Source organism: Pagrus major, chromosome 21 (assembly GCF_040436345.1).
Source record: "Pagrus major chromosome 21, Pma_NU_1.0".
Taxonomy (NCBI): domain Eukaryota; kingdom Metazoa; phylum Chordata; class Actinopteri; order Spariformes; family Sparidae; genus Pagrus; species Pagrus major.
Genome location: NC_133235.1, coordinates 9,908,919 through 9,936,173, shown reverse-complemented (window position 1 = coordinate 9,936,173; position 27,255 = coordinate 9,908,919). Strand labels below are relative to the sequence as shown.

The following is a 27,255-nucleotide window of genomic DNA, read 5'->3' as shown; positions in this document are numbered from 1 at the left end:
TAAATTGTCATTTTTGGGTGTACTGTTCCTTTAATATAGGATCGTGTTGCACATGGCTTAATAAATAGAAAGATAGAACATAGCATACAAATAGAAAAGTGTGGAGGCTATCTAAAAAGTTTATAGTGGAAATGTTCTGTTTTCTTGTGTTTTAACACACAAATAAAAACAGTATCAAGTAAAGAGAACAGCAGCCACACGTTGAAGCTGGCCAACAGGCATATAACCAACATATACAGCCTATACAGTTGGTGGAAGATGGTTATTCTGAAATGGGTCATTCTGCATGATAACCTTTACATTGGGAACTTTAGGTATATTTTGATGCTTCTATGTTAATAATTTTGATTGCATTGCTTTTTCTTGTAACAGAGTATTTCTACACTGAGGTATTGCTACTTTTAGTAAGTAAAGAATCTGGCCAAAATAGGCAGCAGCAATCATTTACAGACTAACAACATAAAGCAGATAACAAATATGTCGCAATTTTAATTTAAATTGAAATGATAAAATCAACTAAACATGCCAAGAAGATAATTGTTTAAAAAAAAAAAAAAGAACAGTCAAAAAGGATTAAAGCAATAAGACAGAAAAGGTATGTGTTCGTTGCATCATTTTTATCTTAAGTTTGTCTTTTTGTTCTGTTCTAAACTGAATTACTTCCCCTCAGGCTCCTAAAATCCTGCAAAAGAAAGTATCTACGAAGAAAAAAAAGGTTTGTTCATAACTCCAAGGCCCTCACTTGTTCCCACGTTGGACAGATTCAAAGTGAGGCGCTCTGCAGCATCCTTCCGGCCTCGCGCTGCCCCCTGTGGCGACAACATTTAAAGGCACGTGCGGTTGCTAAGGGCGACTGTCAACAGGCGGCGGTTACAACGGTTTGATCGAGCTGGAGAGAAACAGGAGAAAGAGGCAGATTTTCATCGAGGAGCTGAAACACTGACCAGTCTGAATCATCCTTCGTCACTTTGTAGAGAGTCTGTGAAGCCCCGCTGGAAAATGTCGAGTGTTGCTGACACTGAGGTGGACTGGGACCAGCGCTTTGCTATCCCCGAAGCCACCGCTGAAAACATGGCTTTGACAGAGGAGGTGAGTGTGGGACAGTCAGCTAGCGTTAGCTCTGTTTATTCACACCACCGCCGATAACAATGCTTATTTTGGTACATAGACAGAGTTTTTTAACCTGCGTGAGTAGCATACTGCATATGTTTACTACACAGTAACAGGAGACAACAGTACTAGGTTTGCCATACATCCTAATAAGAGAGCATAACACTTGTTTCTGACCACTGAGGGTATTTGTCTTTCACACATGAGCGCATACAATTGAGACACACTGGCAATCATGAAGTTAAAGTTTTGTGTAGGGCTATTTTATACTGTGAGGCATTGATCCTCCATATCCCCCTTTAAACCATTTAATGTCACACGACTGCTCAAAAATGAATTTATTACAAAATCAAACAGAATATAAATCAGATTTATATCTTACATTCATCATTTATATTTTATAATTTCACTTATAAGAACATTTTAATTTATACAAGCAATAATCTAAATAAGTGTAAAGAAAAAGACATCGTCCAAGCACTCATAATTAATGGTACTAAGTTATGGCTATATATGAGTTACATTTATTCATTTATTTGTAAATAAATTGAATACATTGCACCATTGTTCAGAACGTAGCATGTTTTACTATTACATCATGTAATATGGATATAGTTTTGAAAGCTTTTTACATGTGTGGAATTTTGATCTGTGATTCCTGTTACAAATTACATCATAATAATTATTATTAGTTGAATTTCTCTATATTTTGCAGTCATGTTTGCTAGTTGTTTTGCACTTAACTAACAGCATGGCCAATGATGAACCTTTGTATAAAGTTGTCGCAGCTCATTACTCACATTGTGATAATTAGCCTACACTGTAAGCATCTAGACCACATGGAACAAGTTTTAAAAGTTTTCCTTCAACACACAAAGTGTTTCAAGTCAATAGTAACTCTGTCCATGTATCATAAGACAAATGTTCTGCATGTAGTGACAGGCACACTATGTGAGACATCCACAAGGACAAACATGCTGCATGTTGTACATTATGTCTTATGCTGTGCTTTTAACCTGATCAACAACAGATTCGTAAAAAAGAGAAGGAGTTCACACAACTGGAAAACAAACTTGAGAGAAACAAGGATGATGAGCAGTTCATTACTGAATTCCTCAAAAATGTTGAACAGGAGCTGAAAAACACTGAGGTAAGTGAATGAGAACGAACTGTTAATTTATTCTGTGTCAGAGAGGAATGTGTTGTTAATTTCTCATTTGGATTTCTCTGTTCTTAGGCTCTGTACAGGGCAAAGGAAAGAGAGGAAGAGTTGGAGAAACACCTCACAGCCCTTGCAAAAAGGGAGACAGGTCGCCTGGCGCAGGAGATGGTTAAGACGGAGAAGGACCAACAATCTTTAGGGGAGAAGAAGAATATGCTAAAGGTCAATACCATCCACAACATGCACACCTCAAACATAGAATCAACTACAGCTGTTGGAGCTAAAAAGTGCCACCTAACATTTTTCCATATCCTCAGAACCACATCTTCAAGGCCAAACAGAAGCTGGAGGAGTTTAGAAACCAGACGAACTGGGACCAGCAGACCATGGACGCATTTTTAGAGGAGTCAGCACGCAAAGATGAGGACATGATGGCCATCATCAAGTATGCCCAGCAAGACGAGCAGAGGATCAAGGTGAAGAGAAAAGAGCTGTATGATATAAGGATCAACAGGCTGTTCTGTTCTTAAACTCAAGTCATCCTGAGCTAACAGCTATATAATCTCTTCTGACACAGTCACTCACTCTGGCTATAGAGAAGAAGACTCTGGAGGCCAATGAAAAGCGCAAAGCACTTGACAAAGAACTGACTGAGACTTTATCTACACAAGTAAGAAAATACTGTTTCACTACATTCTTGCTGTTTATATGAATGAAGAAGCTGAAAAAGTACCATGTGACAAACTCAAGAATACTTTCTTCTTCTGCTTTCCCAACAGATTGCTTTGGATAAAACTACAGAAAATCTGCAGCAGGCCCACATGGAGACACAGCAGCTCATCCACCAATGGGAAAACACCATGAAGCAGATGCAGCAGCGGGATGCTGAGATGCAGCAGTGTGCGCTGGTAAAGTCTCTGACCCCTCGCTCCTGCTGACTCATACTACAGCTAAACTAAACTCCAACAGAATGTGAACAGAATATTTGTGTTCTTGTACTTTTATCCAACCAGCAACTCGCCCAAGCCAAACAGAACATCAGGGAAAGGAACGCCGCCATCACAGAGAAGAAACACCTGCTGGATACTCAGAGGAACAACAACGAGGAAACTGAGAGGAAGATCAGCATTGCCAAGCGACAGGCTGTGAAGCTGCGGCAGGATCTGAAGGAGCAGGAAAATAACCACAGGAGGCTGCAGGATGAGGTCTATTCAACATGAAATCTTCATCTGTCATTTCACTTCATATTGTAAGAGAGACTAATTGTCATGTGTCCTACAGCTCAACACTTGCAAAAGTACACGGGACAGAGCAATCTCTGATGTGAAGTCTGTGACATCACACATATCCAGAATGAAGAAAGACATCGAGGACAACAACAACAAGAAGTCAGTGAGATCCTAGAACATGCGTCTGTTGCTAAGCTATCACTTTAGCTTTCATTGACAAGCTCTGTGTGTATATGTGTGTGTTGTAGACTAAAGGAGGCCAGGGCCTATAACGTTGCTCTGGAGGAGAAGTTGGAAGTTGTGACTCAGTCGGCCCTCAGTGAGGAGGAGAGAGCTGCACAGATGGACCAGTTCCTCAAGGACGAGGAGCTGGAAATCAAGGTCAGCAGCCCGACAGTCCGCAACCATAAACTGTTGGTTTGTTATGGAGGCAGCTGGAAGAGAACTGTTGTTGAACAAGTTATACATTTTTCATCTCAAGTCCTTTTTACGTCTCAGAACACTCTTTGATTGGTTTTGCTGAAAGCTTTGGACTCAATCAAAACAGCTGTGTGTCGTGTTGCCATGAATTTAAAGCTGCACTGTGGAACAGAGCGTGTTAAAGGCTTCAAACAATTACAAACATAAAAACATAAAAGATAATAATCTTCATATCAGTGAACCTATGAAAACACATTTAAGTACAAATTTTCTTTCTGCGGTGTCACGCTTGTTGGGGTGGGATGCTCAGAATCAGCTTCAGATTCAGAAATTGACCACATGAAATGGACTCAAAACGACCAGCTTTTTAGCCTAAAGGCAGCACTGCTTGTTGTAGGTATGGACAACATAATATCCACAGGGAACTGATGAAGGCTGCATGTCCACATCACTTTTCGAAATCATATTTTTGCCCCGCTCCATCCTCCTTTACTCTCCCTCAGTTTGATTTACTTTGGTAAAATTCCCTCAACGTTTTCCACTGACTGTCAAGTTTAGAGAAGCTCTGATTTGTTAACAATGTTAATACATGAATCTAGGTTGCCCTCATTTACTCCCCTCTGCTCACACGAGTAAGCTTAAAGTGTGTTCTTTGTGAAGTCTTCGTGCCCTGGGTTTCACCTCTCAGGCTACAGGGCTTCACACCCTGTCCGTGAAGAACCACAGGTCCTACACAAACACTAAATAAACAAACAAAAACAATTTATATAATATTCTCATATTATTCTCATGTATTCTCATAAAAAACAGAATTGAACATCAATAAAAGATGAGACAGTAAAGGACAGTGCGCAGCAACATTATCTACTCACTAAACAGACTGAAACTAATTGTGAATTTAACTAGTTATATTTCAATAATTATACAGCAAATTTGATAGAATTTAATTATTTTTTGTTGGGCTACCAGTATATAATAGGAAGCTAATTTAATCATTGTAGATCATGTCATCCTGCCTGGCTGATATAAATCAATATAAATGCAGGAATTAGCTCTTAACCTCGTTATGTCCCTCTCACAATAAATTAATAAAAATCTTGTCTTTTAAGAATTATTGTTACATGTGACAAATTGATATAGCTCTTGCTATAAAACTACTGTGTGTCCCTGTCTGGCCTGTGCTTTGCTGTAGGAGTTGGATGTCCAGCTGCGTGACTGCAGGGAGGAGCTTTGCCGTCATAAAGAACAGTTCAAGGCCCTGAAGACGAAGGAGAAGGATTCTGTCGCCGAGATTTCCAGGAGTAAATCCATCATCACCAACCTGGACAGCCAGCTCAGAAAACTGGAGAAGGAATTAATAAGACAGCAGAGCACCATCAATGGACAGGCATGCTAACCAGAAAACACACACAAATGTGACCTACAGTCACATTATCACCCGTCTGTAAACACCAAAACATTTCCTTTCACTTTCCTGTCTCATGTAGGACACCCAGATCTTATGCCTGGATAAAAAACTGGCACAGCTGCAGGGTGACATTCACTCCGAGGAAAAGCAAATGCTCGATCAGAAGATCGCTGAGCTGACCGAAGCTCTAGAGGAGAGGAAGAAGACAGCCAACATGATCACCAACGCACTCAAAGACTCTGAGGTCAGTCTGACTGTTCGTCACCAGACTGTTCTGCTTTTTCCACAAACCAAACAAGTGAAATAAATCCAGTCTTTGTCTTGACAGGACGATACACGGTATCTTAGGAAAGAGAAGGAGAAGTCAGACGCTCAGAAGAGATATCTGACTGACAAGGTAGAGGAGCTCTTGCTGCTCTGTAACACCAGTGACGAGGAGCTGAAGAGAGTCAGGCTCAGGAAACAGGTAACTACATGATGTCACAGCAGGTATCATGAAATCACCAGTCTAAACACCCACATAACAGCCACATGGACTTACACACAAAGTTAAAAGATCAGTTTCTGATACCACTGAGAAAAAAGTTTGGAAAAACTGCACTGTGTTGTTGACCTCCCATCAGGACAACATCGTGGAGCACAACATCATGAAGATGGAGGTGAAGCGTATGAGGGACCTGCTGTACAGCCAGGCGGGCAGCGTGCTGTCGTTTGAGAAGAGGAAGCTGGAGCTGCAGAAAGCCATAAAGGAGCGGGAGGATGAGATCAAGGTGTATGGAGAAATGCTGAACCAACAGCTGAAGATTAGTGAGCAGGAGAGACAGGGACTCAGGTACAAGCCCTCATCTCACTGTTCTGTAAGGTCAAACAGATTAAACTTTTTGACATTTTACAAAAATAGATCCATTAATCTCAGAGATTGATTCTGTCTCAGTGCTGAACTGAATGAGAAACTGTCCAAGATCGACATGATGAAGAAACGCTTTGAGATCGTGATGCTTTCGATAGCAGCTCCTGAGGGAGAAGAGGAGAAGTCCCAGGCTTACTACATCACAAAGGTAAGAGGTCTTTGAACGCACCATCATGTTCCATGCAGAGTCTGTAGAAGCTGAACGAGGTCAGATTTGTTCCTGCAGTGCACAGCAGCACTTTGAATCACTGCTGTGTGTTTTTCATCAGAATGCACAAGAGAGAGAGGAGCTCAAGAGGCAGGGAGACGCTCTGGATGCTAAAATCCGTAAGATGGAGCTAGAACATAGAGCTCTGGAGAACACCATCCAGCTGTTCGACAATTGTAACTCATCATTTCGCTCATCCCTCGGCGTTGCAAAAGAATCCAGTACGTATGAGCAGGTGGACTGAATGAACCTAAACCAGCAGCTCAGCAGGAAGTTCTGTGATTTACTTACGTTTTTTCTCATCAGAGTAGATTTCATTGATCACAAAGTCAATTTTACTATTCTCTGTTTTAGGTCTAGAGTACCAGGAAAATCTGAAGCTAGAAGAGCAGCTGAGGGCGACTGAAGAGATGCTGAGATATAAGAAAAGACAGGTCCAAGAGCACCAACAGGACTTACAGGTTAGTCCCATTTAAAACCTGTGTGGAGCAATTAACTCTTGAATATTAAACATCTCATCTTAAATCAGTGACTCACTGTGTCACATTACAATACTCACAGAAGTAACTTATTTATGTCACATCTAGTCAACTCTATGGTCAAACAGTTTTTATCTTTATCCCTCATTTATTACTAGTGTGAACCTTCTAATGATGATATAGTTGATAGTATAAAGTAAATATGTCATAACTGTCCTGTTTATGTCCATGACCAAGAAATCAAACCTACAGACTCACCACTATAAATGTGTGACACATCTCTCGTTATTCTGAATGTGGTTGCACCAGCTTTTTTAATATCCCAACTAAGCTTGTGTATAAACCAGTTCCCAAGTCCTAACTACTACTTTTTGAAAATGAAATCACTAGTTTCAACATAGTGATTTACAAAAAATCAACAAAAACAAAACATCTCAGCTCGTAAAGACTTGTAAACTGATTGATAGGAAATGTCTGTAGCACTGTCCAATCAAAAGCAATCAACTATGTAAACAGGAAGTCAATGCAGCATCTCAAGTAGCTTCCATAGTTCAGTTTAATCAGATCAAATTCATAGTATATCAAAGTTAATGCTAACAGATAATGCCTTTTTTTAATTTATATTTGTGTAGGTGAAGAAATGTATGTGTGTTTCAGAGTTAATACTATTCATGCAGTTTAGATTGAGTGAGAAAATCAGATTATGCTAACCTTCCTACATTAGCTGATGTATTTCTATTATTCAGTCTTAACATTGTTAGCATAATGTTTTTGTATTTTTAGGTATATTGTGTCATTTTTGGGAAATGTCTTTTAAAAACATCACAGTTCACATTATTTATCATTATTTAACAGCAGTGTAATCAAGTATCTGAATGGGCTATGCTAGCATACAAACATTAGCTTTGTCAGTTGGTTGAGTTAGTGACGTAACAATTACACTGTAGTTACTGGTTGGAAATAGTTAGCAATACATCAGGTGTTCTTTTGTTTTTAAGGGCTATCTTTAAGTGATAAAAAAGTAGTACAAAGTTTTTTGTGGCTCCAGAGGAAGCATCATGTAATCTGATTGATAACCTCCATTGATGTCACTCAGGGGGAGTTACCCTTTAATACTGCACCACATATCAATGTTTACTCCTCATTTAATTTTTATTCACCATTTTCACTATCTTCCTTGCTGAAGCACTCTCTCTTCATTCCTCGGGTTCACTTGTCCTCCATCCTCATTTCCTGTCTCATCTCATCGGTATCACACAGCCTCGTTGTATTATTTAGTTGTGTCCCTGAGAGAGTATTAGATTGTTTATAAACTCACTCAACAACTCTATCTATCTGAGTCATCTGGTGAAATTGACCTTGTGTGAATGTACGTGCACACCTCTATGCTTGTGTGGCGCTCTCCATTTCCAGGACATGAGCAATACCTGGGAGAGTCTGCTGCAAGAGGAGCAGGTGGAGAAAGAGAAGATAGAGCACAGACAGTCATTCGTCAGTGAACTGAGCAAAGAAATCGCTTCCCATCAGGAGAAGGTTGACAGAACCACAAAGCAGGTTTGATGTCTGCATGTACCTCTATTCCTAAACACATTTGACATCTGTCATCATTACTACAGCGTACTGTGTGCACTGTGTACAATATGCACTGGGAATGAATAATAAATAAAAGAATGCAAACACCCTAAAATACAAACAATAATTAGCAGTTACCATAATTGTACAGTAAATGCTGTATTGTCCTGCTGCCTGTTAGTGCTCCAAGCTGACCGAAGAGATCCATGTAGCAAAAAACACAGAGACTGAGACTTTTGAGGAGAAGGACATAAAGCTTAGGGAGCTGAAAGAATTCAACAAGGGTATCGACAAGATGCTGAACGAGGCCATGGAGGACAACCCTGACCTCAGACCAGCGCTGGAAAAGTACTTCCTGCAGGTATGAAACAAGAAACACTGCAATTTAATAAAGAGTGACGTCGTGACAGGCCGTGATTTTTGGAGTCATTTAGGGAATTTAAGTGAAAATATGAACCTCCGTGTTTTTTCTGTTGTTTGTCTCAGGCCAATCTGTCTCTTCCGTCTCCGTCTTCCACTCCCACCAGCAATCGAAGCTCCAAGATAAACTCAACCCGCAGATCCGCCCCTATGAGGTCAGTAGTCAAGGTTGGAGAAATGATGAGGGCTTGTCGTCAGATGAACTTCTGAGCATAATACTGCGCGTGATGAAAGTGATACTGCTCTTTCATCAGATGTTCACTTGTCTTTACCTGTATGAATAAAATGTGAAAACATATTCTAGTTCAGTTCCATTCAAGCTCCTGTGTACCCTGACAGGAGGATTTGGTATGCTGCTCTTCCTCTGTGTCTTCATGGTGTTGTTCTGTCTCTGTCTTGAAGTTCCCCTGCGTCCTCAGCCGGCAGCAGCCCAAGGGTCTCTGCACTTCACTCCCCCATACTGAAGAGTGTGGAACTGGGCTTGGACCTGTCGGTGACCTCGCCTCCTCGCACCACCTCCAGTCGCTCCAGCTGTGCGAGCAGCAGCAGCAGCAGCAGCAGCAGGAAGAAGTCAAAGAACCCGTAGTGTGCTGCTCCTCTGTCTGATGGCTGATTGTTCGTTATTTACTGATGTGGATAAAGAACAATTTAACGCCTCAGCCAACAAGAGAAAGAGAGTTACTTCTAGTTAGTTATAGCTCCACAGATTAACTGTGTCATTACCAACAATACTTAGTTGTTGGTGTGTGTTGTCATTCCATATTTTGACGCTTAAAAAAGTAAATTATTGCAAGTATTATTCTTAAACTTGTTTTTTGTAGTCTTTATGTCTTTGTAGTTATTATATTTATTCATGTAAATCAAATGTGGCCAAAAGAAAGACTTGACGATCACCAGAAACACTGGATGTGATTGACAGACTTAAAGGTGCTATATGTAAGAATTGGCCACCTGTCAAATTCATACTCGAAACTAAAAGGGGGCTGCATATCACCAAAGTAACTGCTTACTGCTGCTAACTGTGGCTGCCCTTAGCTAGTTAGCTCAGTTAGCTGTGCAGCTAATGGTTTGGATTGGGAGCTTGTGGACCAGGGGAGTGTCTGTGTTTACGCCGCTATCACAGGAGCTTTGGATTGAAATGTGTCAAAGCTACCTGGTTAGCGTGCTAACTTCAGTAGATATCTCTGCAACACCATACATAGACATCATAATGTCAATGTTTCTTTTATTTAAAACATAAAGAATCATGATCCTTGCTGTCTTGTTTTTACTGTGTGTTTTTAAACTGTAACAGACTCCAAGAAATCTCAATAAAACAAATCTCAGAGTTGGTGTTTGCACACATCAGAATTTGCTGCCACAGTTTATTTACACCTTAACAGGCTGGATAATTATTTTTTACCTGCCAGAGTGACTCAGGCACTTCTTTGTGAAAAGGCTGTATTACTGGTTTTTTCCACACCCTCTGAATATTGGTGTTGTTTCCTGGTACAGAACAAAAGTAGCCAGAGGCTCTGTGGGAACAGAGGGAACACTTTCTCAGCGCAGATTTTACTCTTTTTTTAAACTCTAAGACATGCTGTTGCTGATCCTGCTTGCTGGATGTTTGGTCTCGTGTGCTGCACAGACAAGTGAGTACAGGCAAAAAGCATTGCAAGGTTAAATGAGATTTTGTAGATGTGTAATTTCATCCAATATTTCCCTAGCTTCCTTTCCCTCCTCTGAAATCACAGGCGTGTTACCTCTTCCCTCTCCACCTCCAATCAAGGCTACATCAGTCCTACCAACATCTGATCCAACAGACAATGGTAAGTGCATTTAAATTGTGCAGAATATAATTCATATTGAAGTCTAGCACGGCTTAAATGATCTTGAATTTCTTTTCCACAGTTATAGTAATCCTTCAGGCAGCTGTCCAGTCCTCTCGGGAGCTAAATGAAACAACAATCGCTCCAGTCACGAATCAGGTAATAAACTAATTCCTAGCCGTGTTCACCTTCTTCCCAAATTGTGCTCTCTGATATGATGTGCGCAGCACACAAAGGGATAATTAGCGGACACTGACCTGAATATGATTACATTTAAATTATTTGTGTCTTTCAGCTCTACAGCATAATCCAGCAGCTCCTACCTGATGTGAACTTCAGTCTGACAGTAAAGAACATCACCAGAGTTTAAACCTAAACTAAACTAGTTTCTGTGTGTTTGGTCACTTGCTGTACAGGAGCTAGACTTGAAAGATTTGGACTTTTGAAAATGATTCTCTACAGAAATATGTGAATAAGAAGCTTTTAATGTATGTTTCTAACTTTACTTGCAACAAGTATTTTTAGATTTGTCAAAGATTATTCTCTTTGAAACCTGCAGAACTGAATGGAAGTATCGCACCACCACTGAGGACCAAATATGAGTTTTAAGTGGTTAATTTTAATTGATGAAATTAAACTGAGCAAGGCTTGATCAGGTCTAAACTCATACAGGTGAAGTAACTGCATTTGCTTTGATTCACCAAAGAGAGATTAGTAAAAATGAATAATGCAGCGTGGTGTCCGTTTTATCGTTATTTGAATTATAGAAGTTTGAAACAATACTCACACCATTCTGAATAATCATCATTGAAATTAACACTAAACTGCACTGCAATGTCCTCCAGGGAGCCGTTGTAAGATGACTACTAGATTTTCAGGCTTCAGCTGAAAAATATGTCAACGACTTAAACATGAAAACTGAGCAGCAACGAGGTAGGAACTGTGAAATCAGTAATGTGGCAATATGAACCAAAATGCAAGCAAAAATGTATAAATGAAGAGATATGTTCCCTCTTAAATTTCACAGAATTAAAGGATAAGTTCACTGATAAAGGAAAATCCCCATTTTCCTACCCACCCCCAAGCCGATGGAAAGTCAGGTGAAGTTTGGTAGCCCACAAAACATTTCTGGAGCTTATCAGCAAAACAGCGTTGCAGCATTCTCCTAAACAACTGAAGTAGCTGGGGACTTGTTTTAAAAGGTAAATTAACAGCTTAAAAATGAAACATAAGATGGCTCCGAGCAGCTCATGAGGCTCCAAAAGCCTGGAGATCCCAAATCAATTTGAAAAGACATTATTTACACCCTTCTCAAAGCTGAAATCATCATTGTAGCTCCTGAGCTAAAAGCAATATGTTCACACCCCGTCTGAAGTGGGTGTACAAGCTTGACCGTGCGTTGAGGCTGTAAATAATGTTTTTTCAAATCAATTTGATATCGCAATGCTTCTGGAGACTTGGTTATGCTGTTTCAGCTGTATGGAGCCATTTTATGTTTTTATACAGTTGTGTTTTTTTTTTTTTAAGTTTCTCAGTTTTTCAGTTGATTAGGATACAGTTTTTCAGTAATGCTCCAGAAACGTTTTGTGGACTAAGAGACTTCGCCTGACTTTCCACCAGCATGTGAGTGAGTAGATAATGACTAAATTTGATTTTCTTTTTCTTTTTTTTGGTTAACTGTTTCTTTAACCCATTTGTGTCTACCTTATTGCATAATATACACCTGATAATTTGCAGGTGATCAGAAATACATAAGGAAATACAAGGATAGAAACACTGTATTTCTGGAAATTCTTTTTTTAAACGTATTTAGACACATGATTACTGAGTCGATGTAAAAGTCAGTAAAGGTGCAAGAAGAAATAAACCAGAGGCCTGATTATCATATTGACTGGTCATTTTGTTCCACTCCCAGTTCTACTGTTTGAATCCCTGAACAAGTTGGAGATGTGGTCAGAGATTCTGAGGTGTTTTTTGTATCTAGTAACTCTGGATCAAATTCTGCTCATGTTCAGTCTTGATAAAGTCATGACAGGAAGAAAACAACAACACTACAACGATGTTCTCTAAAGGATGAACTGGTGTGTTTCACTTATAGGGGACAGACTCCAAACTGTATTCCAGTTAACACGCTCGCAGTGACTGACAAACAAAGGTTATATGAGAAGTGACTACAACCTGTTTCAATGGCAGGATTGGCAGTGAGTTTGAGCAGCCCAGTACATCTGAACAAAGCAGAAGAATGAAGGTCACATTTTTCCGCTTTGTTCATTATTCTGACAATACATCGAGCAGTGAGAACTGTGTCAACACAGTTGTTTAGCAGGCAGGACTGCAGTCTACAGCAGAACCTGAGATACCTTCGCAGTCTGCTGACAAAAGACACTGTTTAAGGATTTTAAAGGAAGTTAATGTTGCGGATTACAAGTTGGACAGTGAGGAGGAAAGTTAAAACAGTCAAATCCTCAGTTAGTTGCAGTGAAACATCAGCAGATCTGTGTGAGAAAGACAGAAAACATGATTGCATGTGTAAAATTAGTTAATGAGTAAATAATAAGTTAATGTAAAGGGACAGGGAATTACAAAGGAATGTTTAACTTCATACTGATATGAATGTTATTACTGCAGTTTCACTTCCAGCCAGTAGAGGGTGAACACAGCCTGAAGATGAAGGCTCTAAGACGTTACTACTCCGCCTGCTCACATGATACCTTTCAAACCACCCAGTACTTAAAACAACATATGTTGTCTGCTTAATTTTTTAATTTTATTTGTTTTAACGTTACATCTCTCAGAAGCATCTGTTCATTTTATGCGATACAATACAATCCTTTCACAGTCGTGGTGAGTGAGTCACGGTCGATGACAGATATGCTGTTTGAGTGAAGCAGAATCACGGTCATGGTGTAAAAACAACAACATAAACTGATTATAGTCAGTGTGAGAACAATCATCTTCAGTGTGGTGTCAGCGCTGCTGCTTTTTGAAGGCATCAGTGCTCCTCTCCTCTGTTAGTTATATCCACACAGAGTTAGTTAAACTGCATGAATTTTGATGCATCCTGCTATTTATTCTCGAGGTACACTTTTATACAAGTCACTGCTCACGATCGCAATTTTTTTTACATGGTGTTCAGGGGGAGTCGATGTGCATCTGCTGTTAAAACATCCTCAGTCTCATATCAGTGCATTTATTTAAAAGAGACCTATTATGCTTTTTCTTTTTTTAACTTTCCTTGAGTGTTTTATATTTTCTTGTGCATGTAAAAGCTCTTTAAAAAGTTAAAGGGGTCAAAGTCCGCACCAACAGAAGCTGCTCTCTCCCACAGAAAACACTGCTCCTGAAATGCCTCATAAGTAGTCCGCCTTTAATTCCCTGACTTTGTTACATCACGCTACTTCACTGTGTCACACATTTGCGTAATGTATGCTAATTTGGCACATAAGAGTTGATTCAGCACTGCTGCTCTGGTGTTTTTAGCGATGCTGGGTCAGGCGTGTTTGATCTGACCAATCAAAGGAGACTTAGTGTACAGGAGGAGGGGCCTTAAAGAGACAGGAGCTAAAACAGAGTGTTTCAGACAGAGGGGAAATACAGAGCCGCAGCACTGGACAGTATGAGAAAACTGATGTTTTTTGTGCATTGAAGCATGCAAACCTATTCTAGTAGTAGCCTAAAATGAAATTATGAACCTGAAAATGAGCATAATATGTCTCCTTTAAAACCAGCAAAGACAAAAAAGTTGACTTAATCATTTAAAACTGCAATTACAAGCATTTTTTTTTCAACTTTTCAACTATATAACGATACAAATGATGCACATAGGAATAAAACAAGAAGAAAACACACTGTTAAGAACCAGTTTTCTCCACCTATAAGGTGCAGTTGGCGGTATCAAACCCAGAACAGATCCACTTGTTGCTGAACTGTTTGTATCCCTCAGCATTGATCAGGTCACTTCCTGAACGGAGAAGAGCACACATTATCATGGCTTCTTATGGATTAAAACACTGATGTAGGTTGATTAATGACTAGGAAGCAACACAAGTAAATCCACTTTCATGGTTGTTCTTCTGTGATTAGATCAAACATTTACCTTCCATCAGATTCTGGAGGCTGCAGTAGTTTGTGCTGTTATCAGCTGGATCTTTGGAGAACTCAGATACGGCCTCTCCCTGCACAGCACACACATCAGGAGGAATGTCGGTGACTAAAGCTGATTATCCCTCCCAACAGAAAAATAACATTTCTCTTCACACACATTTTCCATCTGGATACGGATCCGGATACTCATTCAGAAAAAAACACACACTTACAGTCATTTTGCAGACGGTGGACTGCTCGAGAAGAAACTGGAGGTCGCTCACTTTTCTGGTGGTTGGAGACGTGTGTGTGGCGGTGATCACGTAAGGAGCCGTTGACACGAGCTGCAGCACATCTCAAAGTCAGTCAGGTCTGACAGGAAACATTGCATGCTGCATATTTCAAGCTCAGGTTGTGAAGAAAGGAGGATATTTTCAACTCTGTGCATCAAGTACGACTGATGAACCAGTCAACTTGCATTTACATCTTATTGTTTGATATGTTGAGGACAATGTCTCGTATGCAGATATCATTTTTTGAAGACTATTTGAAGGATCTTTAGGGGTGTACCACACTGAAAATGGTCTAACTTAACTTGGGCAGCTCTTATTTAGCTTTTATAACCACTACACAAACATCTAATAAATGGTGTATAGGAGACCGTAGTGTAGATGTACAAAGGTGAATGCTGCTGTAAGTGTTCACTGGCTCTGCCAAGGAGGTTGTGTTTTCACCTGTGTCCGTTTCTTGGATGGTTGTGCTGTGGGCAGGATTACACAAAAACTACTTAATGGATTTCGGTTCTTGGCCCAGAATAGATCCTGTTAACTTCTTGTGCGCAGGTGGCCAAAAGGCATTATGGTCTATCTAAAACATTTAAAGAGGCACAATGTAGTTTTGGAGAAAACATTTAAACTCAGAATTTTGATATTTACGATATTAATGAGGTAATAATACAAATTAATTATTTATTTTTTCCATAACTGAATGAACAAGCTGTTCTCAGAGGACAATAAGGTCCCAGAACACTGTTTGAAGCTAGAAAAGGTGGCAGGGTCCATCACATATAAACAAAGTAAAACAGTATGAAATTTGTGTGGCATTCAAATTCAGTCAATGAAGATTTTTCTCTTCTGATTAAAATTTCTTCCCCAAAACTACATAGTGCACCTTTAAATCAAGGACTATGTACCCATATTATTTGAGATGGGCATTATCTCTCTGAGCTAACATGTTAACATCCATCTCTAACATCCTGGAATCTTATTCTCATTTAAAGCAACATTATGTAGAAATTGGCATTTTATGCAATTTGGCGCCCCCTACAGTTTTCTGAGTGCAACACCACTGTTGTGAAGACAAATACCAGGTTTGCAACAATATGTCAGATGTAATGTAGGTGCTAACTACAAACAAAACTCATCACCTACCCTCTCACTGAAGTTACATAGTGCAGAAACAAGTGATGAGGCGGAGTGGCTGAGACAGAGACACCATTCACCCTGTTATACTGTACCATCAAAATGATCTTGAAGGTGTTGTTTTAAGGTAAAAAGTTACATAATGTTGCTTTAAATTATGCTGAAAATGAGGATTCGTCTCACAAAAAACTTTCGCTTGACTCCTTATTCATGATAAATTATGATTCAACAGCATGTTATGTGGTTGAGATGTTTCTGACCTCGTACGAGCACCTCTCTCCTGCGTATAAACAGCTCTGCCTGATCTGCCAGGCCTTGATCTGGCTCACCACCCTTCCAAAGACGCTGTCGCACGAGATGTTAAACAACCTGCAGAGAGAGCAGCGAATTTATCGAATTGTCACTGTCATATTACACTAAAAAGAGATTCAAAAACAGACTCTAGATTTTGTGAATTATCATAGCTTTCTGCTTCTCTGCGGAGGTATGACCAATGTAAGTCTTGTGAGTCCTGAGCCATATCCAAGATAACATGCGTGAGAAATCAGCCTGCACACAACTTTGAAGTAACCTGTCTAACAGGCTTTTGACCCCTTTAAACTGGATTTCATGCATCCCACACGCCAGCATTATATATGTCTCACTGGTCACATGATGCAGCGTCTGCTCAGTGAACATTAACAGCAGCAGTATGGAGATTAATAACCAGATGAAGTCATTTTACACAGACATTTACAGAGAATTCACTCAAACATTCCCTCAAAGTATTTACAGCACACTCATATATGGTTTGACTCAACACAAGTTTGTTAAATCTCCTTGTCCTCTCTTAATTGGTGCTGACTTTGCACAAATACTCCAAAAAATAAATAAATAAATAAAATAAAATTCTACATTACCATTTGACTTTGCACTGTGAGGTGCGGTCTTCCAGTGAGATGGTGAGCGTGGCCCCCAGCAGGAGAGCTGAAGCTATAAACAGGAATCTCATGTCCATACTGACGTGGATCAGGCCTTTGTCCAAGATGTGGTCAAGTGCGTGGTCGTCTTCTGAATGTCGACTCGATCTGCCCCGGATGGTTTTAAAGGGCAGTGCATCACGGGTCATGTGGAGAAACTAAGAAAAAAAATCAGTATAACATTGATTAAACATGGACCGCGGCATGGGAGAGAGCGACTCAATTCATCAGAAGTAACACAGAGAGATTTTTTACAACAATTTGACTCATTCACACTGAAGAACCAGGTAACTGTATGTTTTAGCCCTTTAACTATGGATTGTGTAACCATTTCATATACGGCTGAATACCTTTAGAAGCATATCAGTTTTAGATTGATTTCCTACCTTCTGCAGGCTTTGCTTTCCATTGAGGACGGCTTGAAAGATCAACTTGCAGAGACCTGGAACTTGAGTAAAACAGCAACATTTCTTTCTACAAACAGTTTTCATAAGGGCTTCACTGACAGCACATGGAAGGACATTTTGTTTCTCTGTAGCTTTCAGTTTGGTTCAGTAACAGAGAACATGAAAATTAAATCTTATTTATTTTTACTGTAAACCCTAAAGATGCTCTGTGGTTAACAATGGCATGTGGAATCATCAGCATGTGGCTGTTTTAGGCTCTAGGGCGAGCATAGACACTCATATCTGCGCAAATGATCTCCGGTGCAGAGGGATACTGGCCTCTGTTGTGATATAAGTGTTTTTTGACTGATAAAAGCATCTGCGGTCGCAGTTTTTTTGCTATTTTGTCACCATTTAATCATGGAATACTGTGTTTTGGACAAAATATGTTACTGAAATGGATCAGCTGGACATTTGGGGACAGGAGATGAAGGTTTTGTTGGAGTTTGATGCACTGCTGAAACATCCAGACCATTTATTGGTGAGTTGGCAAAACTTTGTACATGTTTGTTTGTTAGCTTGTTTGTTTGTTGATTGTACCTTGCTGTACCTTCTTGAAATGGTTTGCATGTATAGTATAGTACATGTATGACTGTGCACTTCAGCTGAGGCAGTAGCCTATTTGCCTGTTCACAAAGCGTAATAGGATATAAATTGTGTGTATTTAGATCGTGAAGATGCTTCATGGTTAACAAAGACTGCTGTACCGCCTCCATAACAGTGGCCTTTAGGCTATTCAATCAATTCCAAATTCTAATAATAAATCCTGTCCACCCCATTATCTTGTTCTTACAGATCATGTAAACATAGTATGCTTAATGTCTTAATAAAGGATCTATAATTATCTCAGAGGGAGGGATTTCTTAAACATGTACTCTTTTTTATCATTTTAAATATTTTATTTTTCTAAATCATCACATTGAACCACTGTCTTTTATATTGTCACAAATGTGTGTCTCAGAATAAATCTGTTTTGATTTTGATTGTGTTTTGATTTTTTGTGTCTGTGTTTCATATTTCATGGGGAGGCATTTCATTGTTCCCTTAACTTATCTATACATATTTAGTATCTGATGTTCGTAAAACAATATTTGTAAAGGATAAGTTCACGCAAAAATGAAAATTCAATCATTATATATTCACCCACATGCCAATGGAAAGTTGGTTGAAGTTTCAACTTATCCTTAACATTTCCTTTTAATAGCAAAGGAAAAAGTGTTGGAACACAGCCAGTCGGCTACAGCTGTGCTACATTTATAAAATAGATGTCAAAAGATAGTAACCAGTTATTATGTGATAAAGAGAAAAGACATTTATCATGTAGTTTGTTATTTTAGATGCTTCTTATGAACTTTTACATACTTGTGTTCATTTATCTAGGCCTATAGATTTCCTCATTTATTTATTTCATCGGTACAATCATTCATGTCATGTACTTGCTCGCTTATTGATTCATTCCTCCATGTATTTGTGTGTTTCTAGACTAAGATGGTTTTCCATATATTACAGGTCTTTGACTATAACTTGGTGAAGATTTCTCCACTAGGTGGCAGCCACGCATTACATTCATCCATCGTCTCTCGCTGTACTATTATCTAGTCAGTGAACTGCTTTCACACGAGCTGATGAAATCCACACATGGGATAATATAACCGGAGCACATGAGAGAAGAACTGAATGGTTTATACTTAATGCAAACTTTGTGCGGACACCAGCGTGTCTCAGCTGTGAAGCAGCGGCGGCACAGACACTCTGACTGACTCACTTCTCCGTGTGAAAACGAAAGCAGCGGCGGGAACAAGGACGAGGAGCACTGAGGTACAGTCCGTCCGAACAGTACCAACATATTATGTTATCACCACTGTATTTCTGTAGAGAGTTTTTAAGTACAGTAGTGAAGTTACGGTACTTCACATTATGGTAGAAAAGGTTCAACTGACTAAGTCTGTCGGACCGGAAGTAAAAGTATGAAGTTAGCTTGAATTCCAACCAGCTAGTTAGTTTCTATTTTATGAAAACATGCTCACTGATGTTGGACACACTGTTGAGTGTCAAAGCAATACTACAGTATGTTACAGTAAGCTTTTACTGACGGTATGTTACCAAAGCTTTATTTAATTACCACTGAGTTTGTGTCGTAATGCTAACTGTAGTAGTTAGAAGAGCTTTAAATAATCCACGTAAAGGTCCGACTGTGACGTCAGTCTGTAGGACCGGATATACAAATAAGCAACAGTATGTAAGAAAAAGCTTTTTACAGTTTGACTCTTTTACCCAAAACCCTCTCCTCTTGTCTTCTTCTGTGTCAGATTCAGCATGGCGGCCAAAGACACAATGAGAAGGAATAAAACAGCCATTCAGGCGACTTTGTGTGCAGACTACAGTCTAATCCTCAACAAGGTGGATGAGAAGAAGCTGATAACCAGACGAGAGTACAACAACCTCAGAAGCATCAACAGAGAAGATGTAGAGGGGCACGTCGTGAGGCTTGTGGATAAGATCATGGATAAAGGAGATGACACCTGCCAAAAGTTCCTGGACCTCCTGCAAACTGATGAGGAAATTAATGGCACTTACCCTAAGCTGAAGGAGATACAGTGGACCAACACCAGCCTTTTACCTAAACCAGTCCAAGCCTCTTCAGCTGAACATAGTGGTATGTTTACATACATCATGTTGGTATAGAGATGACTGTGTCTAGTATAAGTCATCTACCAGCCTTCTGTCTGCTTCACATGATGTTGAGTTTCATGTTTGGAGGTGTCATGCTGTTTCACTCTGATTTCCTCAGATGGTCCGTCACAAAAGAGGAGACGTGAGGAGGTGAGGCCTTTAATCAATATTCAAACAAATCATTACATTATTTTAGTTTTGCTTTGTTAGAGAGACACAAGAATTATCGTCACAGATAATTACAAGACAAGTGTTCACCTCAAAGCCTGCAGACACATGCTGGTTAGCTTGTGTTTATGGAGGAACACAAGTGTCATGGAAATAAAAATAAAGCACGCCATATATCAATAACTAATTGTCAAATAAAAAGAAATTTAATAAAACAGCAAAAAATATATATATATAATAATCCATGAACAATTTACAAAGTAATTTTTGATATTTTGATAAATCAAAAGGCATTCTGAAAATAATTGAAAATTGAAATATTAGTCCATCAATAAATAGTTCACATGAAAAAAGGATTTACAGAACCAACATAAGACAGTCACTAAGTTCATCCTTTTAAATAGACATGAATAAATGTATAACTAATAATGGAATTTAAACATCTGTTTAAAAAAAAGAAATGAATGCCTGAATGAATTACTGAATGATGCTACATGACATTACTATTTCTGTGACACTCATGGTCCTCCATATGTATTTACATATAAAATATTAGATTTGTAATATTTAATAACATTTAAACTAGGAAAGAAAAGTCTTGAAATGCAACTCCAGTTGTTCATTATGTGTTTGTGTCCAACTGTTTCCGCTGTTTTTAGGATGATCAGTACCAGCTGAACAGCCAGCCCACCGGCCTCTGTGTGATCATGAACAATGAGAACTTCACGTGTATGGATAAAAGACATGGAACCGACAAAGATGCTCGTATGTCAGAGTAGACAGATTCACAGGTTTACACTATTGTCCTGTCTGTTGGTGATTGTAGCTTAACTTTTTTTTAAAATTAATTTTATTGCAGAAAGTCTGGCAGAGGTGTTCAGCTGGCTGGGCTTCAGAGTGCTGATGTGTAAAGACCAAACCAGGGACCAGATGGATCGGGCACTGAAGTGCTTCGCTTCCCTCAGCGACCTCTCTCAGCTGCAGGAGTTCAGTATTCAGGAGTGGTCCAACAACAGATTCACTCATCTTAAGGAGGCTCCTCCATCACCTAAACATGGCGATGCCTTCATTTGCTGTATTTTGAGTCACGGAGAGAGCGGTTCGGTCAAGGGGACTGATGGGAAGTCCCTCCCCATCAAACACATAACTAGAACCTTCAAGGCGACTGACCAATCAGCCCTCACTGGCAAGCCCAAAGTGTTCCTGATCCAGGCCTGCCAGGGAAAGCAGGAACACCGGGGAGTGTTGTCAGAAGATCTGCAGGCTGACGATTCTCAATCACAATACATTCCTGAGGAAGCCGATATTCTGATGGCCATTTCAACTGTTGAAGACTACAAATCGTTCAGACACATAAAAGATGGGAGCTGGTTCATCCAATCTGTGTGTCAGCAGCTAAAGGAGGGCTGCTCGAGGTAAATATGTAACTCAAAAATAAACAGTGTGGCTTGAAATATCCAAAATGCAGTAATGTCCACAATATGATGTATATTGTAGATCTGATTATATTAACCTTACCATGCAGTGAATACTGTCAACTTCACTGAAAAGCGATAGTAATGTGTTTTCCAACACTGTTTGTGGTTTTAGCGGTGACGACATGACGACCATCCTCAACCGTGTGAACAATGAGGTGAGCCAGAAAGAAGCAGCAAACCAACCTGGAAAAGTGAAGCAGATGTCTGAAGTTAGGTACACCCTGAGGAAGAGCCTTGTGTTGACACCACATCATTACTAAAGCTCACCACAGATCATGTAAACATAGTATACTTAAGGTCTTAATAGAGGATCTATAATTATCTCAGGGGGAGGGATTTCTTAAACATGTACTCTATCTTTTTTATCATTTTAAATCTTTTATTTTTCTAAATCATCACATTGAACCACTGTCTTTTATATTGTCACAAATGTGTGTCTCAGAATAAATCTGTTTTGATTTTGATTGTGTTTTGATTTTTTGTGTCTGTGTTTCATATTTCATGGGGAGGCATTTCATTGTCCCCTTAACTTATCTATACATATTTAGTATCTGATGTTCGTAAAACAATATTTGTAAAGGATAAGTTCACCCAAAAATGAAAATTCAATCATTATATATTCACCCCCATGCCAATGGAAAGTTGGTTGAAGTTTCAACTTATCCTTAACATTTCCTTTTAATAGCAAAGGAAAAAGTGTTGGAACACAGCCAGTCGGCTACAGCTGTGCTACATTTATAAAATAGATGTCAAAAGATAGTAACCAGTTATTATGTGATAAAGAGAAAAGACATTTATCATGTAGTTTGTTATTTTAGATGCTTCTTATGAACTTTTACATACTTGTTTTCATTTATCTAGGCCTATTTATTTCCTCATTTATTTATTTCATCGGTACAATCATTCATGTCATGTACTTGCTCGCTTATTGATTCATTCCTCCATGTATTTGTGTGTTTCTAGACTAAGATGGTTTTCCATATATTACAGGTCTTTGACTATAACTTGGTGAAGATTTCTCCACTAGGTGGCAGCCACGCATTACATTCATCCATCGTCTCTCGCTGTACTATTATCTAGTCAGTGAACTGCTTTCACACGAGCTGATGAAATCCACACATGGGATAATATAACCGGAGCACATGAGAGAAGAACTGAATGGTTTATACTTAATGCAAACTTTGTGTGGACACCAGCGTGTCTCCGCTGTGAAGCAGCGGCGGCACAGACACTCTGACTGACTCACTTCTCCGTGTGAAAACGAAAGCAGCGGCGGGAACAAGGACGAGGAGCACTGAGGTACAGTCCGTCCGAACAGTACCAACATATTATGTTATCACCACTGTATTTCTGTAGAGAGTTTTTAAGTACAGTAGTGAAGTTACGGTGCTTCACATTATGGTAGAAAAGGTTCAACTGACTGTAAGTCTGTCGGACCGGAAGTGAAAGTATGAAGTTAGCTTGAATTCCAACCAGCTAGTTAGTTTCTATTTTATAAAAACATGCTCACTGATGTTGGACACACTGTTGAGTGTCAAAGCAATACTACAGTATGTTACAGTAAGCTTTTACTGACGGTATGTTACCAAAGCTTTACTTAATTACCACTGAGTTTGTGTCGTAATGCTAACTGTAGTTTCTATAGTAGAAGAGCTTTAAATAATCCACGTAAAGGCCCGACTGTGACGTCAGTCTGTAGGACCGGATATACAAATAAGCAACAGTATGTAACAAAAAGCTTTTTACAGTTTGACTCTTTTACCCAAAACCTTCTCCTCTTGTCTTCTTCTGTGTCAGATTCAGCATGGCGGCCAAAGACACAATGAGAAGGAATAAAACAGCCATTCAGGCGACTTTGTGTGCAGACTACATTCTAATCCTCAACAAGGTGGATGAGAAGAAGCTGATAACCAGACGAGAGTACAACAACCTCAGAAGCATCAACAGAGAAGATGTAGAGGGGCACGTCGTGAGGCTTGTGGATAAGATCATGGATAAAGGAGATGACACCTGCCAAAAGTTCCTGGACCTCCTGCAAACTGATGAGGAAATTAAAGGCACTTACCCTGAGCTGAAGGAGATACAGTGGACCAACACCAGCCTTTTACCTAAACCAGTCCAAGCCTCTTCAGCTGAACACAGTGGTATGTTTACATACATCATGTTGGTATAGAGATGACTGTGTCTAGTATAAGTCATCTACCAGCCTTCTGTCTGCTTCACACGATGTTGAGTTTCATGTTTGGAGGTGTCATGCTGTTTCACTCTGATTTCCTCAGATGGTCCATCACAAAAGAGGAGACGTGAGGAGGTGAGGCCTTTAATCAATATTCAAACAAATCATTACATTATTTTAGTTTTGCTTTGTTAGAGAGACACAAGAATTATCGTCACAGATAATTACAAGACAAGTGTTCACCTTAAAGCCTGCAGACACATGCTGGTTGGCTTGTGTTTATGGAGGAACACAAGTGTCATGGAAATAAAAATAAAGCACACCATATATCAATAACTAATTGTCAAATAAAAAGAAATTTCATTAAACAGTAAAAAAAAAAAAAATAATAATAATAATAATATAATAATCCATGAACAATTTACAAAGTAATTTATTTGATATTTTGATCAATCAAACGGCATTCTGAAAATAATTGAAAACTGAAATATTAGTCCATCAATAAATAGTTCACATGAAAAAAGGATTTACAGAACCAACATAAGACAGTCACTAAGTTCATCCTTTTAAATAGACATGAGTGAATTTATAACTAATAATGGAATTTAAACATCTGTTTAAAAAAAAGAAATGAATGCCTGAATGAATTACTGAATGATGCTTCATGACATCACTATTTCTGTGACACTCATGGTCCTCCATATGTATTTACATATAAAATATTAGATTTGTAATATTAAATAACATTTAAACTAGGAAAGAAAAGTCATGAAATGCAACTCCAGTTGTTCATTATGTGTTTGTGTCCAACTGTTTCCGCTGTTTTTAGGATGATCAGTACCAGCTGAACAGCCAGCCCACCGGCCTCTGTGTGATCATAAACAACGAAAACTTCACGTATATGGATAAAAGACATGGAACCAACAAAGATGCTCGTATGTCAGAGTAAATATATTCACAGGTTTACACTATTGTCCTGTCTGTTGGTGATTGTAGCTTAACTTTTTTTTTAAATTAATTTTATTGCAGAAAGTCTGGCAAAGGTGTTCAGCTGGCTGGACTTCAGAGTGCTGATGTGTAAAGACCAAACCATGGACCAGATGGATCAGACACTGAAGTGCTTCGCTTCCCTCAGCGACCTCTCTCAGCTGCAGGAGTTCAGTATTCAGGAGTGGTCCGGCAACGGATTCACTGATCTTCAGGAGGCTCCTCCATCACCTAAACATGGCGATGCCTTCATTTGCTGTATTTTGAGTCACGGAGAGAGTGGTGTGGTCAAGGGGACTGATGGGAAGTCCCTCTCCATCAAACAAATAACTAGAACCTTCAAGGCGACCAACCAGTCAGCCCTCACTGGCAAGCCCAAAGTGTTCCTGATCCAGGCCTGCCAGGGAAACCAGGAACACAAGGGAGTGTTGTCAGAAGATCTGCAGGCTGATGATTCTCAATCACAATACATTCCTGAGGAAGCCGATATTCTGGTGGCCATTTCAACTGTTGAAGACTACAAATCGTTCAGACACATAAAAGATGGGAGCTGGTTCATCCAATCTGTGTGTCAGCAGCTAAAGGAGGGCTGCTCGAGGTAAATATGTAACTCAAAAATAAACAGTGTGGCTTGAAATATCCAAAATGCAGTAATGTCCACAATATGATGTATATTGTAGATCTGATTATATTAACCTTACCATGCAGTGAATACTGTCAACTTCACTGAAAAGCGATAGTAATGTGTTTTTCAACACTGTTTGTGGTTTTAGCGGTGACGACATGACGACCATCCTCAACCGCGTGAACAATGAGGTGAGCCAGAAAGAAGCAGTAAAGCAGCAACCTGGAAAAGTGAAGCAAATGTCTGAAGTTAGATACACCCTGAGGAAGAGCCTTGTGTTGACACCACATCGTTATTGAAGCTCACCACAGATCATGTAAACATAGTATACTTAAGGTCTTAATAGAGGATCTATAATTATCTCAGGGGGAGGGATTTCTTAAACATGTACTCTATCTTTTTTATAATTTTAAATCTTTTATTTTTCTAAATCATCGCATTGAACCACTGTCTTTTATATTGTCACAAATGTGTGTCTCAGAATAAATCTGTTTTGATTTTGATTGTGTTTTGATTTTTTGTGTCTGTGTTTCATATTTCATGGGGAGGCATTTCATTGTCCCCTTAACTTATCTATACATATTTAGTATCTGAAGATGTTCGTAAAACAATATTTGTAAAGGATAAGTTCACCCAAAAATGAAAATTCAATCATTATATACTCACCCCCATGCCAATGGAAAGTTGGTTGAAGTTTCATAGTCCACAAAACATTTCGGGAGCTTTACTACAAAACAGCTTTGCAGCATTCTCCTGAACAACTGATGTAGATGGGGACTTGTTTTAAATGTACAAAAAAACCCAGACATTAAGTGGATCCATACAGCTCGCCCAGCGTAATCCAATCAGAGATCTGGAATCAATTTGAAAAGATGTTATTTTCACCATCAACGTGCAGCAAGAGCGCGTGCAACCACTTTCGATGGGGTGCACGCTAACACTTTCAGCTCAGCAGCTACAGTGAAGATATCTGTTTGAGGGCGAACCTCCTTAAAGAAATAGTTCACTCTAGAATGAAATTCAGTCATTATCGACTCACCCTCATGCTGATGAGAAGTCCGGTGTAGTTTCTTATTCCTCAAAGTGCAGCTGGAGACCCGCGGGGGTACCCTCCTGCGACAATAATCCATATAACGAGCGTCAATTGTGCCCGAGAGGAAAAGGTCCATAAAACTACACAAAAACTTTGTAATATTCCTCCATACTGCTCGTCCGCTGCAATCCAAGTGTCCTGAAGTGGCGACATCCAGAGTTTACTCGAAACGACATCATTTAGTACATTTTTCTAGCCTAAACAGTCACTATGCTATATTTGCCTGGAGGCACGCTCCTGCGTGCACGCGAGTCTCCCTCACAGCGTTTGCACTACGGAAGCCGCGCCAGACAAGATCAATGAGACTCGTGATAGATACACACCGGTATTTACATACAGCTACCAATGATGATAAATGACAGTTAAATATTGAATCTGTGTCTATAATAACCAGATCCTGACATGTAAATGTGACATCTG

At 39.4% G+C, this 27,255-nt stretch overlaps 3 protein-coding genes across 3 annotated transcripts; all 3 read left to right on the top strand.

Moving 5' to 3' along the window:
• The first annotated feature begins 999 nt into the window (after window positions 1–999).
• On the top strand, window positions 1,000–9,504 carry ccdc39 (coiled-coil domain 39 molecular ruler complex subunit). Its single transcript, XM_073492185.1, has 20 exons — window positions 1,000–1,089; window positions 2,141–2,260; window positions 2,348–2,494; window positions 2,590–2,748; window positions 2,850–2,942; window positions 3,052–3,180; window positions 3,286–3,477; window positions 3,554–3,664; window positions 3,757–3,882; window positions 5,114–5,308; window positions 5,409–5,573; window positions 5,658–5,795; window positions 5,953–6,161; window positions 6,264–6,387; window positions 6,509–6,668; window positions 6,802–6,908; window positions 8,340–8,480; window positions 8,680–8,859; window positions 8,985–9,073; window positions 9,321–9,504. The coding sequence occupies exons 1-20, from the start codon at window positions 1,000–1,002 to the stop codon at window positions 9,502–9,504; spliced, it is 2,859 nt and encodes a 952-aa protein (XP_073348286.1).
• A 9,761-nt stretch (window positions 9,505–19,265) lies between these two features.
• On the top strand, window positions 19,266–22,418 carry LOC141016889 (caspase-3-like). The gene is made up of 6 exons (XM_073491467.1): window positions 19,266–19,453; window positions 19,945–20,291; window positions 20,427–20,458; window positions 21,136–21,241; window positions 21,336–21,891; window positions 22,067–22,418. The coding sequence occupies exons 2-6, from the start codon at window positions 19,952–19,954 to the stop codon at window positions 22,212–22,214; spliced, it is 1,182 nt and encodes a 393-aa protein (XP_073347568.1). The 5' UTR covers window positions 19,266–19,453; window positions 19,945–19,951; the 3' UTR covers window positions 22,215–22,418.
• A 592-nt stretch (window positions 22,419–23,010) lies between these two features.
• On the top strand, window positions 23,011–26,245 carry LOC141016839 (caspase-3-like). Its single transcript, XM_073491399.1, has 6 exons — window positions 23,011–23,253; window positions 23,752–24,098; window positions 24,234–24,265; window positions 24,960–25,065; window positions 25,160–25,715; window positions 25,891–26,245. Exons 2-6 carry the CDS (start codon window positions 23,759–23,761, stop codon window positions 26,039–26,041), a joined length of 1,185 nt encoding a protein of 394 aa, XP_073347500.1. The 5' UTR covers window positions 23,011–23,253; window positions 23,752–23,758; the 3' UTR covers window positions 26,042–26,245.
• Window positions 26,246–27,255: the final 1,010 nt, after the last annotated feature.

Bases quoted from the DNA above. Each gene is read 5' to 3' on its own strand.
- LOC141016839 (XM_073491399.1), top strand. From the start codon at position 23,759: ATGGCGGCCAAAGACACAATGAGAAGGAATAAAACAGCCATTCAGGCG. The intron at 24,266-24,959 runs GTGAGGCCTTTA...CGCTGTTTTTAG, and splicing joins AAAAGAGGAGACGTGAGGAG to GATGATCAGTACCAGCTGAA. The intron at 25,066-25,159 runs GTATGTCAGAGT...ATTTTATTGCAG, and splicing joins TGGAACCAACAAAGATGCTC to AAAGTCTGGCAAAGGTGTTC.
- LOC141016889 (XM_073491467.1), top strand. From the start codon at position 19,952: ATGGCGGCCAAAGACACAATGAGAAGGAATAAAACAGCCATTCAGGCG. The intron at 21,242-21,335 runs GTATGTCAGAGT...ATTTTATTGCAG, and splicing joins TGGAACCGACAAAGATGCTC to AAAGTCTGGCAGAGGTGTTC. The intron at 21,892-22,066 runs GTAAATATGTAA...TTGTGGTTTTAG, and splicing joins CTAAAGGAGGGCTGCTCGAG to CGGTGACGACATGACGACCA.
- ccdc39 (XM_073492185.1), top strand. From the start codon at position 1,000: ATGTCGAGTGTTGCTGACACTGAGGTGGACTGGGACCAGCGCTTTGCT. The intron at 6,162-6,263 runs GTACAAGCCCTC...ATTCTGTCTCAG, and splicing joins CAGGAGAGACAGGGACTCAG to TGCTGAACTGAATGAGAAAC. The intron at 9,074-9,320 runs GTCAGTAGTCAA...TCTGTCTTGAAG, and splicing joins CGCAGATCCGCCCCTATGAG to TTCCCCTGCGTCCTCAGCCG.